The sequence below is a fragment of the Coregonus lavaretus genome (assembly GCF_964263955.1).
Source record: "Coregonus lavaretus genome assembly, chromosome: 16".
NCBI lineage: Eukaryota > Metazoa > Chordata > Actinopteri > Salmoniformes > Salmonidae > Coregonus > Coregonus lavaretus.
The window spans coordinates 50,773,689-50,797,440 of NC_140003.1; the positions used below are offsets into that span (position 1 = coordinate 50,773,689).

General features: G+C 43.3%; 1 protein-coding gene across 2 annotated transcripts in view; it reads right to left on the bottom strand.

The window, feature by feature from the left end:
- Nucleotides 1–3,824: 3,824 nt before the first annotated feature.
- Nucleotides 3,825–23,752, bottom strand: part of LOC311143764 (speckle-type POZ protein-like A) — a 73,028-nt gene continuing 53,100 nt past the window's right edge. For both annotated transcript variants that reach the window (XM_084179643.1, XM_084179642.1), the window contains exons 10-12: nt 6,921–7,063; nt 6,780–6,833; nt 3,825–4,486 (exon numbers count right to left, since the gene is read on the bottom strand). In XM_084179643.1, coding sequence (XP_084035769.1) covers nt 4,342–4,486; nt 6,780–6,833; nt 6,921–7,063 — 342 coding nt within the window. In that variant the 3' untranslated portion in view covers nt 3,825–4,341. The remainder of the gene's footprint in view (nt 4,487–6,779; nt 6,834–6,920; nt 7,064–23,752) is intronic.

Sequence of the window (23,752 nt, forward strand, 5' to 3'; positions counted from 1 at the left end):
AACAAAAGAAAATGGTTAATGACAAAATGTGAACCTGGACACTTCTTGTCAACAACACAGGACCATGCATTAGTCTTCCCAAAGTTGTTCTTTTGTTAACCACATCATATTGAGAATATATAAATATCTGCAAGTTGGTAGTAACATGGAAAGCTAAATCTCTGGAAGTTGAATCTATACAGTGCCTCAAAGTATTCAGACCCCTTGGTGGACATCCCCCTTGACTTATTCCACATTTTGTTGAGTTACAGCCTGACTTCAAAATAGATTAAATAGATTTCTCTCTCACCCATATACACACAATTACCCATAATGACAAAGTGAAGACATGTTTTTAGAAAATGTTGCATATTTATTGAAAATCAAATACAGAAATATCTAATTGACATAAGTATTTCCACTATTATGCCCCAAACGGAGCCCAGGTGTATCCTGTTTCCTTTGATCATCCTTGAGCCGTCACTACAACTTGATTGGAGTCCACCTGTGGCCAATTCAATTGTTTGGACATGATTTATAAGGTCCCACAGTTGACAGTACATGTCAGAGCAGAAACTATACCACGAAGTCCAAGGAGCTAGGATCCCTTATTGATGTCACTTGTTAAATCCACTTCAAATCAGTGTAGGTTAAGGGAAGGAGACAGGTTAAAGAAGGAGTTTTAAGCCTTGATACAATCGAAACATGGATTGTGTATGTGTGCCATTCAGAGGGTGAATGGGCAAGACAAAATATTTAAGTGCATTTGAACGGGGTATGGTAGTAGGTGCCAGGCACAACGGTTTGTGTCAAGAACTGCAACGCTGCTGGGTTTTTCATGCTCAACAGTTTCCCGTGTATATCAAGAATGGTCCACTACCCAATGGACATCCAGCCAACTTGACACAACTGTGGGAAGCTTTGGAGTCAACATGGGCCAGCATCACCACTGAATGCCTTCGACACCTTGTAGAGTCCATGCCCAACGAATTGAGTCTGTTCTGAGGGCAAAAGGGGAGCGCAAGTCAATATTAGGAAGGCGTTCCTAATGCTTGGTATACTCAGTGTATCTGGGGAAGGGAATAAAACAATTTCTAGTGTGTTGAAAGTTTCCAAGAGCCCAGTGGTCTCCATCATCGGGAAATAAATAAAAATATGGAACTACCCAGACTCTGCCTAGAGCTGGCCGTCCGACCAAACTGATCAACCGGGCAAGAAGGACCTTGGTCAGGGAGGTGACCAAGAACCCAATGACCACTCTGACAGAACTACAGAGTTCCTTAGCTGAGATGGGAGAACCTGCCAGAAGGACAAGTCTCTACAGCACCACCAATCTGGACTTTATGGGAGAGTGGCCAGAACAAAGCCACTCCTGAGAAAGGCACATGACAGCACATCTGGAGTTGGCAAAAAGGCACGTGAAAGACTCTGAGCATAAGGCAAAATATTCTGTGGTCCGATGAGACAAAATGTTTTACTCTTTGGCCTGAATGCAAAGCGCTATGTGTGATGAAAACCAGGCACAGCTCATCACCCGCCTTACACCATCCCTACCGTGAAGCATGGTGGTGGCAGCATCATTCACCCGTCTGTCCCTAGCGTGAAGCATGGTGGTGGCAGCATCATTCACTCGTCTGTCCCTACCGTGAAGCATGGTGGTGGCAGCATCATTCACCCGTCTGTCCCTAGCGTGAAGCATGGTGGTGGCAGCATCATTCACCCGTCTGTCCCTACCGTGAAGCATGGTGGTGGCAGCATCATTCACCCGTCTGTCCCTACCGTGAAGCATGGTGGTGGCAGCATCATTCACCCGTCTGTCCCTAGCGTGAAGCATGGAGGTGGCAGCATCATTCACCCGTCTGTCCCTACCGTGAAGCATGGTGGTGGCAGCATCATTCACCCGTCTGTCCCTAGCGTGAAGCATGGAGGTGGCAGCATCATGCTATGGAGATGCTTTTCAGTGGCAGGGACTGGGAAGGATAGAGGGAACAATGAATGGAGTCAAATACAGGCAAGTCCTTGATGAGAAACTGCTTCAGAGTGCAAACGACCTTACACTAGGGCGAAGATTTCCGTTCCAACAGGACAATGACCCCAAGCATACAGCCAAAGCAACGCTAGAATGGCTTCAGAACAAGAATGTGAAAGTCCGTCAGTGGCCCAGCCAAAGCCCAGACTTGAATCCCATAGAAAATCTGCGGAAAGACTCGAAGATTGCTGTTCACCACCGCTCCCCATCTAACTAGCTTTCTCAAGCTCTGTTACATTTTTACATTTTAGTCATTTAGCAGACGCTCTTATCCAGAGCGACTTACAGTTAGTGCATACATTTTTCATACTGGCCCCCCGTGGGAATCGAACCCACAACCCTGGCGTTGCAAGCACCATGCTCTACCAACTGAGCTACAGGAGGCCTGTTAAGAATAATGGGAGGAAATCCCCAAATCAAGATGTGCAAAGCTGATTCAGACATACTGAAGACGACTCAAAGCTGATTCAGACATACTGAAGACGACTCAAAGCTGATTCAGACATACTGAAGACGACTCAAAGCTGATTCAGACATACTGAAGACGACTCAAAGCTGATTCAGACATACTGAAGACGACTCAAAGCTGATTCAGACATACTGAAGACGACTCAAAGCTGATTCAGACATACTGAAGACGACTCAAAGCTGATTCAGACATACTGAAGACGACTCAAAGCTGATTCAGACATACTGAAGACGACTCAAAGCTGATTCAGACATACTGAAGACGACTCAAAGCTGATTCAGACATACTGAAGACGACTCAAAGCTGATTCAGACATACTGAAGACGACTCAAAGCTGATTCAGACATACTGAAGACGACTCAAAGCTGATTCAGACATACTGAAGACGACTCAAAGCTGATTCAGACATACTGAAGACGACTCAAAGCTGATACAGAAATACTCAAGACGACTCAAAGCTGATTCAGACATACTGAAGACGACTCAAAGCTGATTCAGACATACTGAAGACGACTCAAAGCTGATTCAGACATACTGAAGACGACTCAAAGCTGATTCAGACATACTGAAGACGACTCAAAGCTGATTCAGACATACTGAAGACGACTCAAAGCTGATTCAGACATACTGAAGACGACTCAAAGCTGATTCAGACATACTGAAGACGACTCAAAGCTGATACAGAAATACTCAAGACGACTCAAAGCTGATACAGAAATACTCAAGACGACTCAAAGCTGATTCAGACATACTGAAGACGACTCAAAGCTGATTCAGACATACTGAAGACGACTCAAAGCTGATTCAGACATACTGAAGACGACTCAAAGCTGATTCAGACATACATACCCAAAGGTGTGAATACTTATGTAAATTAGATATTTCTGTATATGATTTTCAATACATTTGCAAACATTTCAAAAAACATGTTTTCATTTTGTTATTATGGGGTATTGTGTGTAGATGGGTGAGAAAAACAATCTATTTAATCCATTTTGAATTCAGGCTGGAACAACAAAATGTGGAATAAGTCAAGGGGTATGAATACTGTCTGAAAGCACTGTAGGTTGGTCTTTGCATAAGTGATCGTCCAATGGGAGACTGTCTGGGGAAATTGCCTTTCCTATTTGTCCAATAGTTTGACTAGTTCAGGGGCAGAGAGTATCGACATGTTTGTCTTACATACAATAACAGCATCAACACAGGGTCTCGTAATGCCAGAAAATAGAACAGACTTGCTTTAAAACCGGTCTTCTGAAGATGGTTCAACTGTCATTTACATAGAAATGGTGCCATCAATATGGGGCATACTCATCTTTTAAAAAGTGTAAAGAATTGACCTTGCACTGAAAGTGTTCACGCTTTTTAATGTCTAGTCACAAAATGGGCTAAACATTACAAATATATAATATTTCCCATGAATCAAACCCTTAACACGTCCCTATAGAATTCCATATCAAAATGACTATGGGAACTAGTGCAATCTGGAGGCAGCCTGGTCTGGTGGTCTGTGGGACGGGGCAGCCTGGTCTGTGGGACGGGGCAGCCTGGTCTGTGGGACGGGGCAGCCTGGTCTGTGGGACGGGGCAGCCTGGTCTGTGGGACGGGTCAGGCACAGAGTCAAATAGAGAGAACACAGTCGATCAGCTCCAGAGCAATGGCAGATAGATTAAGGCCATTTGAAATGACAGAAAAATAGCAGACAAAACTTGAGGACCAAAACCAAACGTTACTTTCCGCCAGTTAGCCTCCCAGCCAGTTAGCCTCCCAGCCAGTTAGCCTCCCAGCTCTGTTCAGCCCTGCTCGGGTCTCCATGCTGCCTCAGCTCTCAGCTCCTAGTGTCTGTATCAGTGGGCTGTAGCAGTTAGGACTGTTTTAGGCGTTTCCTCGGCAGGCCGAAGGGTGGGCACTGTGCCGATGCCAGGGCTCTGAAGGCCTCAGCCACTAAGTGAGGGTGGGACTGGATCATTGACTTCCAGCCTGCCGTCTCCATTATGTCCGTGGCATAACTGCAACACAACCACACAGACAGGAAATTAACCCCCAAACATCTGAAACCAGAGACATTAAAAACCAATCTAGGGCTGTAATGACAGAATAAATACACTGAACAGAAATATCAACAGAGCATGTAAAGTGGTTCATGACCATGTTTCTTGAGCTGAAATAAAAGATCCCAGAAATGTTCCATATGCACAAATTTTACATTTACATTTTAGTCATTTAGCAGACGCTCTTATCCAGAGCGACTTACAGTTAGTGAGTGCATACATTATTATAAAAATAAAATAAAAAATCATACTGGCCCCCCGTGGGAAACGAACCCACAACCCTGACGTTGCAAACGCCATGCTCTATCAACTGAGCTACATCCCTGCCGGCCATTCCCTCCCCTACCCTGGACGACGCTGGGCCAATTGTGCGCCGCCCAATAGCGCGGCCGGCTGCGACAGAGCCTGGATACGAACCAGGATCTCTAGTGGCACAGCTAGCACTGCGATGCAGTGCCTTAGACCACTGCGCCACTCAGGAGCAAATGTGTTTCCATCCCTGTTAGTGAGCATTTCTCCTTTGCCAAGATAATCCATCCACCTGACAGGTGTGGCAAATCAAGAAGCTGATTAAACAGCATGATCATTACACAGGTGCACCTTGTGCTGGGGACAATAAAAGGCCACTCTAAAATGTGCAGTTTTGTCACACAACACAATACCACAGATGTCTCAAGTTTTGAGGGAGTGTGCAATTGGCATGTTGACTGCAGGAATGTCCACCAGAGCTGTTGCTAAATAATTGAATGTTCATTTCTCTACCATAAGCCACCTACAACGTTATTTTAGAGAATTTGGCAGTACGTCCAACCGGCCTCACAACCGTAGACCACGTGTAACCACGCCAGCCCAGGACCTCCACACCTGTTTTTTTCACCTGTGTGATCATGAGGCCTGCCACCCAGACAGCTGATGAAACTGTGGGTTTGCACAACCGAATAATTTCTACACGAACTGTCAGAAACCGTCTCAGGGAAGCTCATCTGGGTGCTCGTCGTCCTCACCAGGGTCTTGACCTGACTGCAGTTTGGCGTCGTAACCGACTTCAGTGGGAAAATGCTCACCTTCGATGGCCACTGGCATAATGGAGAAGTGTGCTCTTCATGGATGAATCCCTGTTTCAACTGTACCGGGCAGATGGCAGACAGCGTATATGGCGTCGTGTGAGTGAGCGGTTTGGTGATGTCAACGTTGTGAACATGGTGGTGGTGGGGTTATGGTATGGGCAGGCATAAGCTACGGACAACGAACACAATTGCATTTTATCGATGGCAATTTGAATGCATAGAGACATTGTGACGAGATCCTGAGGCCCATTGTCGTGCCATTCATCATCACCTCATGTTTCAGCATGATAACGCACAGCCCCATGTCGCAAGGATCTGTCCACAATTCCTGGAAGCGGAAAATGTCCCAGTTCTTCCATGGCCTGCATACTCACCAGACATGTCACCCATTGAGCATGTTTGGGATGCTCTGGATCGATGTGTACCACGGCGTGCTCCAGTTCCCGCCAATATCCAGCAACTTGGCACAGCCATTGAAGAGGAGTGGGACAACATTCCACAGGCCACAATCAACAGCCTGATCAACCCTATGCGAAGGAGATGTGTCGCACTGCATGAGGCAAATGGTGGCCACACCAGATACTGACTGGTTTTCTGATCCACACCCCTACCTTTAAAAAAAAAGATATCTGTGACCAACAGATGCATATCTGTATTCCCAGTCATGTGAAATCCATAGATTAGGGCCTAAATGAATTTATTTCAATTGACTAATTTCCTTATATGAACTGTAAACTCAGTAAAATCTTTGAAATTGTTGATGTTGCGTTTCTCTTTTTGTTCAGTATAAATACAGAGATATGAAGCAGTGTTTCAGACAGAGCTGCAGCAGTAGTGATGGTGGTGGGGACTCATCCTATTCATACTACTGAAGTCAGATGATCACCAGTAAAACAAGTCATCCTCCTCTATGATAAATACTGAGATGATTCAAGGAGTCCTTAACGAGACACTACATCACACAGAATAAAACCAATGCTTCATTTCCTATTGTAGAACAGTACCATACCCAGGTATATTAATATCATGGCTCAGAGATAGGGAGCCACTGAACAGCCCAATACTGGCCCTGCTGGCGCCCTCCTCCCTGGCTCTGTAGCTAAAACAATGATTTCTAATGCATCTCTTTGGGAGAGATAAGAGTTTGTTATTAATCTGGTGTCACATATCACCTAGTTACATACTTGCTATTCCAGTTTTTCCCATCTTTACTGCCCAGCTGTCGGAGGACGCTGCACCTATAGGAGACAACAGAGCAGCGCTGAGAGAAGGTAAACGCAGCTGGCAGGAGGAATTCATCACTGGGACTTTCTACAGATACTTACCTGTTGATAAAATCTATGGCTTGTGCTTTGAGCTGCTCGGCACTGTGTAAGTCTGCCAGGATGAGGGTATCAGCCACGTTCTCCACAGAGAGGCTGTTGCACAGAGCCTCTTCACACATCACTTTTAAACGCTCCAAGGCGTACTGAAACAGAGAGAGGAGAGGGTTAGGATTCATTAAGGTTGGGGTCAGGGGTTAGGGTTGGGCGATATTACGATAGGGTTAGGGGTTAGGGGTTAGGGTTGGGGTTAGGGGTTAGGGATAGGGATAGGGATAGGGTTAGGGTTAGGGTTAGGGTTAGGGTTAGGGTTAGGGATAGGGTTAGGGTTGGGGTTAGGGTTGGGCGATATTACGATAGGGTTAGGGTTAGGGTTAGGGTTAGGGTTAGGGTTGGGGTTAGGGTTGGGCGATATTACGATAGGGTTAGGGTTGGGGTTAGGGTTGGGCGATATTACGATAGGGTTAGGGTTGGGGTTAGGGTTGTGCGATATTACGATAGGGTTAGGGTTAGGGTTAGGGTTGGGGTTAGGGTTGGGCGATATTACGATAGGGTTAGGGTTGGGGTTAGGGTTGGGCGATATTACGATAGGGTTAGGGTTAGGGTTGGGGTTAGGGTTGGGCGATATTACGATAGGGTTAGGGTTAGGGTTAGGGATAGGGTTAGGGTTGGCCGATATTACGATAGGGTTAGGGTTAGGGTTGGGGTTAGGGTTGGGCGATATTACGATAGGGTTAGGGTTAGGGTTAGGGTTAGGGTTGGGCGATATTACGATAGGGTTAGGGTTAGGGTTAGGGTTAGGGTAGGTTAGGGTTAGGGTTAGGGTAGGTTAGGGTAGGTTAGGGTTAGGGTTAGGGTTAGATAGTGATTGACTGACACCGTCGATGGTTTAGCCTGTTAGAACTTGACTGGTGCCACGTAGTAAAGGGTTAGGGTTAGGGTTGGTTAGGGTTAGGGTTAGGGGTTAGGGTTGGGCGATGGTTTAGCCTGTTAGAACTTGACTGGTGCCACGTAGTAAAGCAGTGCAGCGCATGAGTGACATTCCCGAGAGGCTAACCCTAACCCTAACCCTAACCCTTCTATTTGCTAAAGCCTATTTCAATAAATATGTTATATAGAGAACGTAATAGAGGAATGTAGGAGAATAACACCATGTCCAGTCAGAACCTACTGTTTCTCTGGGTTAGGGTTAGGGACATTCCCGAGAGGCTAACCCTAACCCTAACCCTATCCTCCTACTGAGAGACAATAACCTATCCTCCTACTGAGAGAGATAATAACCTATCCTTCTACTGAGAGAGAGACAATAACCTATCCTCCTACTGAGACAGAGACAATAAGCTATCATCCTACTGAGACAGAGACAATAACCTATCCTCCTACTGAGACAGAGACAATAACCTATCCTCCTACTGAGACAGAGACAATAACCTATCCTCCTACTGAGAGAGAGACAATAACCTAAACCTCCTACTGAGAGAGAGACAATAACCTATCTTCCTACTGAGAGAGATAATAACCTATCCTCCTACTGAGAGAGAGACAATAACCTATCCTTCTTCTGAGAGAGAGAGACAATAACCTATCCTTCTACTGAGAGAGACAATAACCTATCATCCTACTGAGAGAGAGAGACAATAACCTATCCTCCTACTGAGAGAGACAATAACCTATCCTCCTACTGACAGAGAGACAATAACCTATCCTCCTACTGACAGAGATACAATAACCTATCCTCCTACTGAGACAGAGACAATAACCTATCCTCCTACTGAGAGAGAGACAATAACCTATTCTCCTACGGAGAGACAATAACTTATCCTGCTACTGAGAGAGGCAATAACCTATCCTCCTACTGAGACAGAGACAATAACCTATCCTCCTACTGACAGAGAGACAATAACCTATCCTGCTACTGAGAGAGAGACAATAACCTATCCTCCTACTGAGAGAGAGAGAGAGACAATAACCTATCCTGTTACTGAGAGAGAGAGACAATAACCTATCCTCCTACTGAGAGAGACAATAACCTATCCTCCTACTGAGAGAGACAATAACCTACCCTCCTACTGAGAGAGAGACAATAACCTATCCTCCTACTGAGACAGAGACAATAACCTATCATCCTACTGAGAGAGAGACAATATCCTATCCTCCTACTGAGAGAGACAATAACCTATCCTCCTACTGAGAGAGAGAAACTATCCTCCTACTGACAGAGACAATAACCTATCCTTCTACTGAGAGAGACAATAACCTATCCTCCTACTGACAGAGAGACAATAACCTATCCTCCTACTGAGAGAGACAATAACCTATCATCCTACTGAGAGAGACAATAACCTAGCCTCCTACTGACAGAGAGACAATAACCTATCCTCCTACTGAGAGAGACAATAACCTATCCTCCTACTGAGACAATAACCTATCCTCCTACTGAGAGAGACAATAACCTATCATCCTACTGAGAGAGAGAGAGACAACCTATCCTCCTACTGAGAGAGAGAGAATAACCTATCCTCCTACTGAGAGATAGACAATAACCTATCCTTCTACTGAGAGAGAGAGAATAACCTATCCTCCTACTGAGAGAGACAATAACCTATCCTCCTACTGAGAGAGAGACAATAACCTACCCTCCTACTGAGAGAGAGACAATAACCTATCCTCCTACTGAGACAGAGACAATAACCTATCATCCTACTGAGAGAGAGACAATATCCTATCCTCCTACTGAGAGAGACAATAACCTATCCTCCTACTGAGAGAGAGAAACTATCCTCCTACTGACAGAGACAATAACCTATCCTTCTACTGAGAGAGACAATAACCTATCCTCCTACTGACAGAGAGACAATAACCTATCCTCCTACTGAGAGAGACAATAACCTATCATCCTACTGAGAGAGACAATAACCTAGCCTCCTACTGACAGAGAGACAATAACCTATCCTCCTACTGAGAGAGACAATAACCTATCCTCCTACTGAGAGAGACATAACCTAGAGAGACAACCTATCCTCTACTGAGAGAGAGACTAACCTATCCTCCTACTGAGAGAGACAATAACCTATCCTCCTACTGAGAGATAGACAATAACCTATCCTACCTGAAGAGAGACAATAACCTATCCTCCTACTAGAGACTTACCTATCCCTACTGAGAGAGAGAAAACAACCTATCCTCCTACTGAGAGAGACAATAACCTATCCTCCTACTTAGAGAGAGACAATAACCTATCCTCCTACTGAGAGAGACAATAACCTATCCTCCAACTGAGAGAGAGACAATAACATATCCTCCTACTGAGATAGAGACAATAACCTATCCTCCTACTGAGAGAGAGACAATAACCTATCCTCCTACTGAGAGAGAGACAATAACCTATCCTCCTACTTAGAGAGAGACAATAACCTATCCTCCTACTGAGAGAGACAATAACCTATCATCCTACTGACAGAGAGACAATAACCTATCCTCCTACTGAGAGAGAGAGAGACAATAACCTATCCTCCTACTGAGAGAGAGAGACAATAACCTATCCTCCTACTGAGAGAGAGAGAGAGAGACTATAACCTATCCTCCTACTGAGAGAGAGAGACAATAACCTATCCTCCTACTGAGGCAGAGACAATAACCTATCCTACGGAGAGAGAGAGACAATAATAACCTATCCTCCTACGGAGAGAGACAATAACCTATCCTCCTACGGAGAGAGACAATAATAACCTATCCTCCTACGGAGAGAGAGAGACAATAACCTATCCTCCTACTGAGAGAGAGAGAATAACCTATCCTCCTACTGAGAGAGAGACAATAACCTATCCTCCTAATGAGAGAGAGACAATAACCTATCCTCCTACTGAGAGAGAGACAATAACCTATCCTCCTACTGAGAGAGAGAGACAATAACCTATCCTCCTACTGAGAGAGACAATAACCTATCCTCCTACTGAGAGAGAGATAGAATAACCTATCCTCCTACTGAGAGACAATATCCTATCCTCCTACTGAGAGAGACAATAACCTATCCTCCTACTGAGAGAGACAATAACCTATCCTCCTACTGAGAGAGAGAGACAATAACATATCCTCCTACTGAGAGAGACAATAACCTATCCTCCTACTGAGAGAGACAATAACCTATCATCCTACTGAGAGACAATAACCTATCCTTCTCCTGAGAGAGACAATAACCTATCCTCCTACTGAGAGAGAGATAGAATAACCTATCCTCCTACTGAGAGACAATATCCTATCCTCCTACTGAGAGAGACAATAACCTATCCTCCTACTGAGAGAGAGACAATAACCTATCCTCCTACTGAGAGACAATAACCTATCCTCCTACTGAGAGAGACAATAACCTATCATCCTACTGAGAGAGACAATAACCTATCCTTCTCCTGAGAGAGACAATAACCTATCCTCCTACTGAGAGAGAGATAGAATAACCTATCCTCCTACTGAGAGACAATATCCTATCCTCCTACTGAGAGAGACAATAACCTATCCTCCTACTGAGAGAGAGACAATAACCTATCCTCCTACTGAGAGAGAGAGACAATAACATATCCTCCTACTGAGAGAGACAATAACCTATCCTTATACTGAGAGAGAGACAATAACATATCCTTCTACTGAGAGAGAGACAATCACCTATCCTCCTACTGAGAGGGAGACACAATAACCTATCATTCTACTGAGAGAGACAATAACCTATCCTCCTACTGAGAGAGAGACAATAAACTATCCTGTTACTGAGAGAGAGAGACAATAACCTATCCTCCTACTGAGAGAGAGAGAGACAATAACATATCCTCCTACTGAGAGAGACAATAACCTATCCTCCTACTGAGAGAGACAATAACCTATCATCCTACTGAGAGACAATAACCTATCCTTCTCCTGAGAGAGACAATAACCTATCCTCCTACTGAGAGAGAGACAATAACCTAAACCTCCTACTGAGAGAGAGACAATAACCTATCTTCCTACTGAGAGAGATAATAACCTATCCTCCTACTGAGAGAGAGACAATAACCTATCCTTATTCTGAGAGAGAGAGACAATAACCTATCCTTCTACTGAGAGAGACAATAACCTATCATCCTACTGAGAGAGAGAGACAATAACCTATCCTCCTACTGAGAGAGACAATAACCTATCCTCCTACTGACAGAGAGACAACCTATCCTCCTACTGACAGAGATACAATAACCTATCCTCCTACTGAGACAGAGACAATAACCTATCCTCCTACTGAGAGAGACAATAACCTATCCTCCTACTGAGAGAGAGACAATAACCTATTCTCCTACGGAGAGACAATAACTTATCCTGCTACTGAGAGAGGCAATAACCTATCCTCCTACTGAGACAGAGACAATAACCTATCCTCCTACTGACAGAGAGACAATAACCTATCCTGCTACTGAGAGAGAGACAATAACCTATCCTCCTACTGAGAGAGAGAGAGAGACAATAACCTATCCTGTTACTGAGAGAGAGAGACAATAACCTATCCTCCTACTGAGAGAGACAATAACCTATCCTCCTACTGAGAGAGAGAGACAATAACCTACCCTCCTACTGAGAGAGAGACAATAACCTATCCTCCTACTGAGACAGAGACAATAACCTATCATCCTACTGAGAGAGAGACAATATCCTATCCTCCTACTGAGAGAGACAATAACCTATCCTCCTACTGAGAGAGAGAAACTATCCTCCTACTGACAGAGACAATAACCTATCCTTCTACTGAGAGAGACAATAACCTATCCTCCTACTGACAGAGAGACAATAACCTATCCTCCTACTGAGAGAGACAATAACCTATCCTCCTACTGAGAGAGACAATAACCTATCCTCCTACTGAGAGAGACAATAACCTATCATCCTACTGAGAGAGACAATAACCTAGCCTCCTACTGACAGAGAGACAATAACCTATCCTCCTACTGAGAGAGACAATAACCTATCCTCCTACTGAGACAATAACCTATCCTCCTACTGAGAGAGACAATAACCTATCATCCTACTGAGAGAGAGAGAGACAACCTATCCTCCTACTGAGAGAGAGAGAATAACCTATCCTCCTACTGAGAGATAGACAATAACCTATCCTTCTACTGAGAGAGAGAGAATAACCTATCCTCCTACTGAGAGAGACAATAACCTATCCTCCTACTGAGAGAGACAATAACCTATCCTCCTACTGAGAGAGAGAAAACAACCTATCCTCCTACTGAGAGAGAAAATAACCTATCCTCCTACTTAGAGAGAGACAATAACCTATCCTCCTACTGAGAGAGACAATAACCTATCCTCCAACTGAGAGAGAGACAATAACATATCCTCCTACTGAGATAGAGACAATAACCTATCCTCCTACTGAGAGAGAGACAATAACCTATCCTCCTACTGAGAGAGAGACAATAACCTATCCTCCTACTTAGAGAGAGACAATAACCTATCCTCCTACTGAGAGAGACAATAACCTATCATCCTACTGACAGAGAGACAATAACCTATCCTCCTACTGAGAGAGAGAGAGACAATAACCTATCCTCCTACTGAGAGAGAGAGACAATAACCTATCCTCCTACTGAGAGAGAGAGAGAGAGACTATAACCTATCCTCCTTCTGAGAGAGAGAGACAATAACCTATCCTCCTACTGAGGCAGAGACAATAACCTATCCTACGGAGAGAGAGAGACAATAATAACCTATCCTCCTACGGAGAGAGACAATAACCTATCCTCCTACGGAGAGAGAGAGACAATAATAACCTATCCTCCTACGGAGAGAGAGAGACAATAACCTATCCTCCTACTGAGAGAGAGAGAATAACCTATCCTCCTACTGAGAGAGAGACAATAACCTATCCTCCTAATGAGAGAGACAATAACCTATCCTCCTACTGAGAGAGAGACAATAACCTATCCTCCTACTGAGAGAGAGAGACAATAACCTATCCTCCTACTGAGAGAGACAATAACCTATCCTCCTACTGAGAGAGAGATAGAATAACCTATCCTCCTACTGAGAGACAATATCCTATCCTCCTACTGAGAGAGACAATAACCTATCCTCCTACTGAGAGAGAGACAATAACCTATCCTCCTACTGAGAGAGAGAGACAATAACATATCCTCCTACTGAGAGAGACAATAACCTATCCTCCTACTGAGAGAGACAATAACCTATCATCCTACTGAGAGACAATAACCTATCCTTCTCCTGAGAGAGACAATAACCTATCCTCCTACTGAGAGAGAGATAGAATAACCTATCCTCCTACTGAGAGACAATATCCTATCCTCCTACTGAGAGAGACAATAACCTATCCTCCTACTGAGAGAGAGACAATAACCTATCCTCCTACTGAGAGACAATAACCTATCCTCCTACTGAGAGAGACAATAACCTATCATCCTACTGAGAGAGACAATAACCTATCCTTCTCCTGAGAGAGACAATAACCTATCCTCCTACTGAGAGAGAGATAGAATAACCTATCCTCCTACTGAGAGACAATATCCTATCCTCCTACTGAGAGAGACAATAACCTATCCTCCTACTGAGAGAGAGACAATAACCTATCCTCCTACTGAGAGAGAGAGACAATAACATATCCTCCTACTGAGAGAGACAATAACCTATCCTTATACTGAGAGAGAGACAATAACATATCCTTCTACTGAGAGAGAGACAATCACCTATCCTCCTACTGAGAGGGAGACACAATAACCTATCATTCTACTGAGAGAGACAATAACCTATCCTCCTACTGAGAGAGAGACAATAAACTATCCTGTTACTGAGAGAGAGAGACAATAACCTATCCTCCTACTGAGAGAGAGAGAGACAATAACATATCCTCCTACTGAGAGAGACAATAACCTATCCTCCTACTGAGAGAGACAATAACCTATCATCCTACTGAGAGACAATAACCTATCCTTCTCCTGAGAGAGACAATAACCTATCCTCCTACTGAGAGAGAGATAGAATAACCTATCCTCCTACTGAGAGACAATATCCTATCCTCCTACTGAGAGAGACAATAACCTATCCTCCTACTGAGAGACAATAACCTATCCTCCTACTGAGAGAGACAATAACCTATCATCCTACTGAGAGAGACAATAACCTATCCTTCTCCTGAGAGAGACAATAACCTATCCTCCTACTGAGAGAGAGATAGAATAACCTATCCTCCTACTGAGAGACAATATCCTATCCTCCTACTGAGAGAGACAATAACCTATCCTCCTACTGAGAGAGAGAGACAATAACATATCCTCCTACTGAGAGAGACAATAACCTATCCTTATACTGAGAGAGAGACAATAACATATCCTTCTACTGAGAGAGAGACAATCACCTATCCTCCTACTGAGAGGGAGACACAATAACCTATCATTCTACTGAGAGAGAGACAATAAACTATCCTGTTACTGAGAGAGACAATAACCTATCCTCCTACTGAGAGAGAGAGACAATAACCTATCCTCCTACTGAGAGAGAGAGACAATAACCTATCATCCTACTGAGAGAGACAATAACCTATCCTCCTACTGACAGAGACAATAACTTATCCTCCTACTGAGAGAGACAATAACCTATCCTCCTACAGAGAGAGAGATACAACAACCTATCCTCCTACTGAGAGAGAGAGAGACAATAACATGTCCTCCTACTGAGAGAGAGACAATAACCAATCCTCCTACTGAGAGAGAGACAATAACCTATCCTCCTACTGAGAGAGAGATAGAATAACCTATCCTCCTACTGAGAGACAATAACCTATCCTCCTACTGAGAGAGACAATCACCTATCCTCCTACTGAGAGAGAGACAATAACATATCCTCCTACTGAGAGAGAGAGAGAGACAATAACATATCCTCCTACTGAGAGAGACAATAACCTATCCTTCTACTGAGAGAGAGACAATAACATATCCTTCTACTGAGAGAGAGACAATCACCTATCCTCCTACTGAGAGAGAGACACAATAACCTATCCTTTAACAGAGAGACAATAACCTATCCTCCTACTGAGACAGAGACAATAACCTATCCTCCTACTGAGAGAGAGAGATACAATAACCTATCCTCCTACTGAGAGAGAGAGACAATAACCTATCCTCTTACTGAGAGAGAGACAATAACCAATCCTCCTACTGAGAGAGATATAGAATAACCTATCCTCCTACTGAGAGACAATAACATATCCTCCTACTGAGAGAGACAACCTATCCTCCTACTGACAGAGACAATAACCTATCCTCCTACTGAGAGAGACAATAACCTATCCTTCTCCTGAGAGAGATAATAACCTATCCTCCTACTGAGAGAGACAATAACCTATCCTACTGAGAGAGAGACAATAACCTATCCTCCTACTGAGAGACAATAACCTATCCTCCTACTGAGAGAGACAATAACCTATCATCCTACTGAGAGAGACAATAACCTATCCTTCTCCTGAGAGAGACAATAACCTATCCTCCTACTGAGAGAGAGATAGAATAACCTATCCTCCTACTGAGAGACAATATCCTATCCTCCTACTGAGAGAGACAATAACCTATCCTCCTACTGAGAGAGAGACAATAACCTATCCTCCTACTGAGAGAGAGAGACAATAACATATCCTCCTACTGAGAGAGACAATAACCTATCCTTATACTGAGAGAGAGACAATAACATATCCTTCTACTGAGAGAGAGACAATCACCTATCCTCCTACTGAGAGGGAGACACAATAACCTATCATTATACTGAGAGAGAGACAATAAACTATCCTGTTACTGAGAGAGAGAGACAATAACCTATCCTCCTACTGAGAGAGAGAGACAATAACCTATCCTCCTACTGAGAGAGAGAGACAATAACCTATCATCCTACTGAGAGAGACAATAACCTATCCTCCTACTGACAGAGACAATAACTTATCCTCCTACTGAGAGAGACAATAACCTATCCTCCTACAGAGAGAGAGATACAACAACCTATCCTCCTACTGAGAGAGAGAGAGACAATAACATGTCCTCCTACTGAGAGAGAGACAATAACCAATCCTCCTACTGAGAGAGAGACAATAACCTATCCTCCTACTGAGAGAGAGATAGAATAACCTATCCTCCTACTGAGAGACAATAACCTATCCTCCTACTGAGAGAGACAATCACCTATCCTCCTACTGAGAGAGAGACAATAACATATCCTCCTACTGAGAGAGAGAGAGAGACAATAACATATCCTCCTACTGAGAGAGACAATAACCTATCCTTCTACTGAGAGAGAGACAATAACATATCCTTCTACTGAGAGAGAGACAATCACCTATCCTCCTACTGAGAGAGAGACACAATAACCTATCCTTTAACAGAGAGACAATAACCTATCCTCCTACTGAGACAGAGACAATAACCTATCCTCCTACTGAGAGAGAGAGATACAATAACCTATCCTCCTACTGAGAGAGAGAGACAATAACCTATCCTCTTACTGAGAGAGAGACAATAACCAATCCTCCTACTGAGAGAGATATAGAATAACCTATCCTCCTAGTGAGAGACAATAACATATCCTCCTACTGAGAGAGACAACCTATCCTCCTACTGACAGAGACAATAACCTATCCTCCTACTGAGAGAGACAATAACCTATCCTTCTCCTGAGAGAGATAATAACCTATCCTCCTACTGAGAGAGATACAATAACCTATCCTCCTACTGAGAGAGTGACAATAACCAATCCTCCTAATGAGAGAGACAATAACCTATCCTCCTACTGAGAGAGAGATATAATAACCTATCCTTCTACTGAGAGAGACAAAAACCTATCCTCCTACTGAGACAGAGACAATAACCTATCCTCCTACTGAGAGCGAGACAATAACCTATCCTCCTACTGAGAGAGAGATAATAACCTATCATCCTACTGATAGAGGTAATAACCCATCCTTCTACTGAGAGAGAGACAATCACCTATCCTCCTACTGAGAGAGAGACACAATAACCTATCATTCTACTGAGAGAGACAATAACCTATCCTCCTACTGAGAGAGACAATAACCTATCCTACTGAGAGAGAGACAATAACCTATCCTCCTACTGAGAGAGAGACAATAACCTATCCTCCTACTGAGAGAGAGACAATAACCTATCCTTCTCCTGAGAGAGACAATAACCTATCCTCCTACTGAGAGAGACAATAACCTATCCTACTGAGAGAGAGACAATAACCTATCCTCCTACTGAGAGAGAGACAATAACCTATCCTCCTACTGAGAGAGAGACAATAACCTATCCTCCTACTGAGAGAGAGACAATAACCTATCCTCCTACTGAGAGAGAGACAATAACCTATCCTCCTACTGATAGAGGTAATAAACTATCCTCCTACTGAAAGAGAGACAATAACCTATCCTCCTATTGAGACAGACAATAACCAATCCTCCTACTGAGAGAGATACAATAACCTATCCTCCTACTGAGAGAGTGACAATAACCAATCCTCCTAATGAGAGAGACAATAACCTATCCTCCTACTGAGAGAGAGATATAATAACCTATCCTTCTACTGAGAGAGACAAAAACCTATCCTCCTACTGAGACAGAGACAATAACCTATCCTCCTACTGAGAGAGAGAGATACAATAACCTATCCTCCTACTGAGAGAGAGACAATAACCTATCCTCCTACTGAGAGAGAGACAATAACCAATCCTCCTACTGAGAGAGAGACAATAAACTATCCTGTTACTGAGAGAGAGAGACAATAACCTATCCTCCTACTGAGAGAGAGAGACAATAACCTATCCTCCTACTGAGAGAGAGAGACAATAACCTATCATCCTACTGAGAGAGACAATAACCTATCCTCCTACTGACAGAGACAATAACTTATCCTCCTACTGAGAGAGACAATAACCTATCCTTCTCCTGAGAGAGACAATAACCTATCCTCCTACTGAGAGAGACAATAACCTATCCTACTGAGAGAGAGACAATAACCTATCCTCCTACTGAGAGAGAGACAATAACCTATCCTCCTACTGAGAGAGAGACAATAACCTATCATCCTACTGATAGAGGTAATAACCCATCCTCCTACTGAAAGAGAGAGACAATAACCTATCCTTCTCCTGAGAGAGACAATAACCTATCCTCCTACTGAGAGAGACAATAACCTATCCTACTGAGAGAGAGACAATAACCTATCCTCCTACTGAGAGAGAGACAATAACCTATCCTCCTACTGAGAGAGAGAGACAATAACCTATCATCCTACTGATAGAGAGGTAATAACCTATCCTCCTACTGAAAGAGAGACAATAACCTATCCTCCTATTGAGACAGACAATAACCAATCCTCCTACTGAGAGAGAGACAATAACCTATCCTCCTACTGAGAGAGAGATATAATAACCTATCCTCCCACTGAGAGAGAGAGACAATAACCTATCTGTCTACTGAGAGAGACAATAACCTATCCTTCTCCTGAGAGACAACCTATCATCCTACTGAGAGAGTGACAATAACCAATCCTCCTAATGAGAGAGATACAATAACCTATCCTCCTACTGAGAGAGAGAGACAATAACCTATCCTCCTACTGAGAGAGAGACAATAACCAATCCTCCTACTGAGAGAGAGACAATAACCTATCCTCCTACTGAGAGAGAGATAGAATAACCTATCCTCCTACTGAGAGACAATAACCTATCCTCCTACTGAGAGAGACAATAACCTATCCTCCTACTGAGAGAGACAATAACCTATCCTACTGAGAGAGACAATAACCTATCCTTCTCCTGAGAGACAATAACCTATCCTCCTACTGAGAGAGAGAGAGACAATAACATATCCTCCTACAGAGAGAGACAATAACCAATCATCCTACTGAGAGAGAGACAATAACATATCCTCCTACTGAGAGAGACAATAACCTATCCTTCTACTGAGAGAGAGACAATAACATATCCTTCTACTGAGAGAGAGACAATCACCTATCCTCCTACTGAGAGAGAGACACAATAATCTATCCTTCTACTGAGAGAGACAACCTATCCTCCTACTGAGACAGAGACAATAACCTATCCTCCTACTGAGAGAGAGACAATAACCTATCCTCCTACTGAGAGAGAGACAATAACCAATCCTCCTACTGAGAGAGAGACAATAACCTATCCTACTACTGAGAGAGAGATAGAATAACCTATCCTCCTACTGAGAGACAATAACCTATCCTCCTACTGAGAGAGACAATAACCTATCCTCCTACTGACAGAGACAATAACCTATCCTCCTACTGAGAGAGACAATAACCTATCCTTCTCCTGAGAGAGACAATAACCTATCCTCCTACTGAGAGAGACAATAACCTATCCTACTGAGAGAGAGACAATAACCTATCCTCCTACTGAGAGAGAGACAATAACCTATCCTCCTACTGAGAGAGAGACAATAACCTATCATCCTACTGATAGAGGTAATAACCTATCCTCCTACTGAAAGAGAGAGACAATAACCTATCCTTCTCCTGAGAGAGACAATAACCTATCCTTCTCCTGAGAGAGACAATAACCTATCCTCCTACTGAGAGAGACAATAACCTATCCTACTGAGAGAGAGACAATAACCTATCCTCCAACTGAGAGAGAGACAATAACATATCCTCCTACTGAGAGAGAGACAATAACCTATCCTCCTACTGAGAGAGAGACAATAACATATCCTCCTACTGAGAGAGACAATAACCTATCATCCTACTGACAGAGAGACAATAACCTATCCTCCTACTGAGAGAGAGAGAGAGACAATAACCTATCCTCCTACTGAGAGAGAGAGACAATAACCTATCCTCCTACTGAGAGAGAGAGAGAGCGACTATAACCTATCCTCCTACTGAGAGAGAGAGACTATAACCTATCCTCCTACTGAGAGAGAGAGACAATAACCTATCCTCCTACTGAGGCAGAGACAATAACCTATCCTCCTACAGAGAGAGAGAGACAATAACCTATCCTCCTACGGAGAGAGACAATAACCTATCCTCCTACTGAGAGAGACAATAACCTATCCTCCTACTGACAGAGAGACAATAACCTATCCTCCTACTGACAGAGAGACAATAACCTATCCTCCTACTGAGAGAGAGAGACAATAACCTATCCTCCTACTGAGAGAGAGAGAATAACCTATCCTCCTACTGAGAAAGAGACAATAACCTATCCTCCTAATGAGAGAGAGAGCCAATAACCTATCCTCCTACTGAGAGAGAGACAATAACCTATCCTCCTACTGAGAGAGAGAGACAATAACCTATCCTCCTACTGAGAGAGACAATAACCTATCCTCCTACAGAGAGAGATACAATAACCTATCCTCCTACTGAGAGACAATATCCTATCCTCCTACTGAGAGAGACAATAACCTATCCTCCTACTGAGAGAGAGACAATAACCTATCCTCCTACTGAGAGAGAGAGACAATAACATATCCTCCTACTGAGAGAGACAATAACCTATCCTCCTACTGAGAGAGAGAATAACCTATCATCCTACTGAGAGACAATAACCTATCCTTCTCCTGAGAGAGACAATAACCTATCCTCCTACTGAGAGAGAGATAGAATAACCTATCCTCCTACTGAGAGACAATATCCTATCCTCCTACTGAGAGAGACAATAACCTATCCTCCTACTGAGAGAGAGACAATAACCTATCCTCCTACTGAAAGAGACAATAACCTATCCTCCTACTGAGAGAGACAATAACCTATCATCCTACTGAGAGAGACAATAACCTATCCTTCTCCTGAGAGAGACAATAACCTATCCTCCTACTGAGAGAGAGATAGAATAACCTATCCTCCTACTGAGAGACAATATCCTATCCTCCTACTGAGAGAGACAATAACCTATCCTCCTACTGAGAGAGAGACAATAACCTATCCTCCTACTGAGAGAGAGAGACAATAACATATCCTCCTACTGAGACAATAACCTATCCTTATACTGAAAGAGAGACAATAACATATCCTTCTACTGAGAGAGAGACAATCACCTATCCTCCTACTGAGAGAGAGACACAATAACCTATCATTCTACTGAGAGAGACAATAACCTACCCTCCTACTGAGACAGAGACAATAACCTATCCTCCTACTGAGAGAGAGATAGAATAACATATCCTCCTACTGAGAGACAATAACCTATCCTCCTACTGAGAGAGACAATCACCTATCCTCCTACTGAGAGAGAGACAATAACATATCCTCCTACTGAGAGAGAGAGACAATAACATATCCTCCTACTGAGAGAGACAATAACCTATCCTTCTACTGAGAGAGAGACAATAACATATCCTTCTACTGAGAGAGAGACAATCACCTATCCTCCTACTGAGAGAGAGACACAATAACCTATCCTTCTACAGAGAGACAATAACCTATCCTCCTACTGAGACAGAGACAATAACCTATCCTCCTACTGAGAGAGAAATACAATAACCTATCCTCCTACTGAGAGAGAGAGACAATAACCTATCCTCTTACTGAGAGAGAGACAATAACCAATCCTCCTACTGAGAGAGAGATAGAATAACCTATCCTCCTACTGAGAGACAATAACATATCCTCCAACTGAGAGAGACAACCTATCCTCCTACTGACAGAGACAATAACCTATCCTCCTACTGAGAGAGACAATAACCTATCCTTCTCCTGAGAGAGACAATAACCTATCCTACTGAGAGAGAGACAATAACCTATCCTCCTACTGAGAGCGAGACAATAACCTATCCTCCTACTGAGAGAGAGATAATAACCTATCATCCTACTGATAGAGGAAATAACCCATCCTCCTACTGAAAGAGAGAGACAATAACCTATCCTCCTACTGAGAGAGACAATAACCTATCCTCCTACTGAGAGAGACAATAACCTATCCTACTGAGAGAGAGACAATAACCTATCCTCCTACTGAGAGAGAGACAATAACCTATCCTCCTACTGAGAGAGAGACAATAACCTATCCTTCTCCTGAGAGAGACAATAACCTATCCTCCTACTGAGAGAGACAATAACCTATCCTACTGAGAGAGAGACAATAACCTATCCTCCTACTGAGAGAGAGACAATAACCTATCCTCCTACTGAGAGAGAGACAATAACCTATCCTCCTACTGAGAGAGAGACAATAACCTATCCTCCTACTGATAGAGAGGTAATAAACTATCCTCCTACTGAAAGAGAGACAATAACCTATCCTCCTATTGAGACAGACAATACCAATCCTCCTACTGAGAGAGATACAATAACCTATCCTCCTACTGAGAGAGAGATATAATAACCTATCCTCCTACTGAGAGAGAGAGACAATAACCTATCCGTCTACTGAGAGAGACAATAACCTATCCTTCTCCTGAGAGACAATAACCTATCATCCTACTGAGAGAGTGACAATAACCAATCCTCCTAATGAGAGAGAGACAATAACCTATCCTCCTATTGAGAGAGAGATATAATAACCTATCCTTCTACTGAGAGAGACAATAACCTATCCTCCTACTGAGACAGAGACAATAACCTATCCTCCTACTGAGAGAGAGAGATACAATAACCTATCCTCCTACTGAGAGAGAGAGACAATAACCTATCCTCCTACTGAGAGAGAGAGACAATAACCAATCCTCCTACTGAGAGAGAGACAATAACCTATCCTCCTACTGAGAGAGAGATAGAATAACCTATCCTCCTACTGAGAGAGAGACAATAACCTATCCTTCTCCTGAGAGACAATAACCTATCATCCT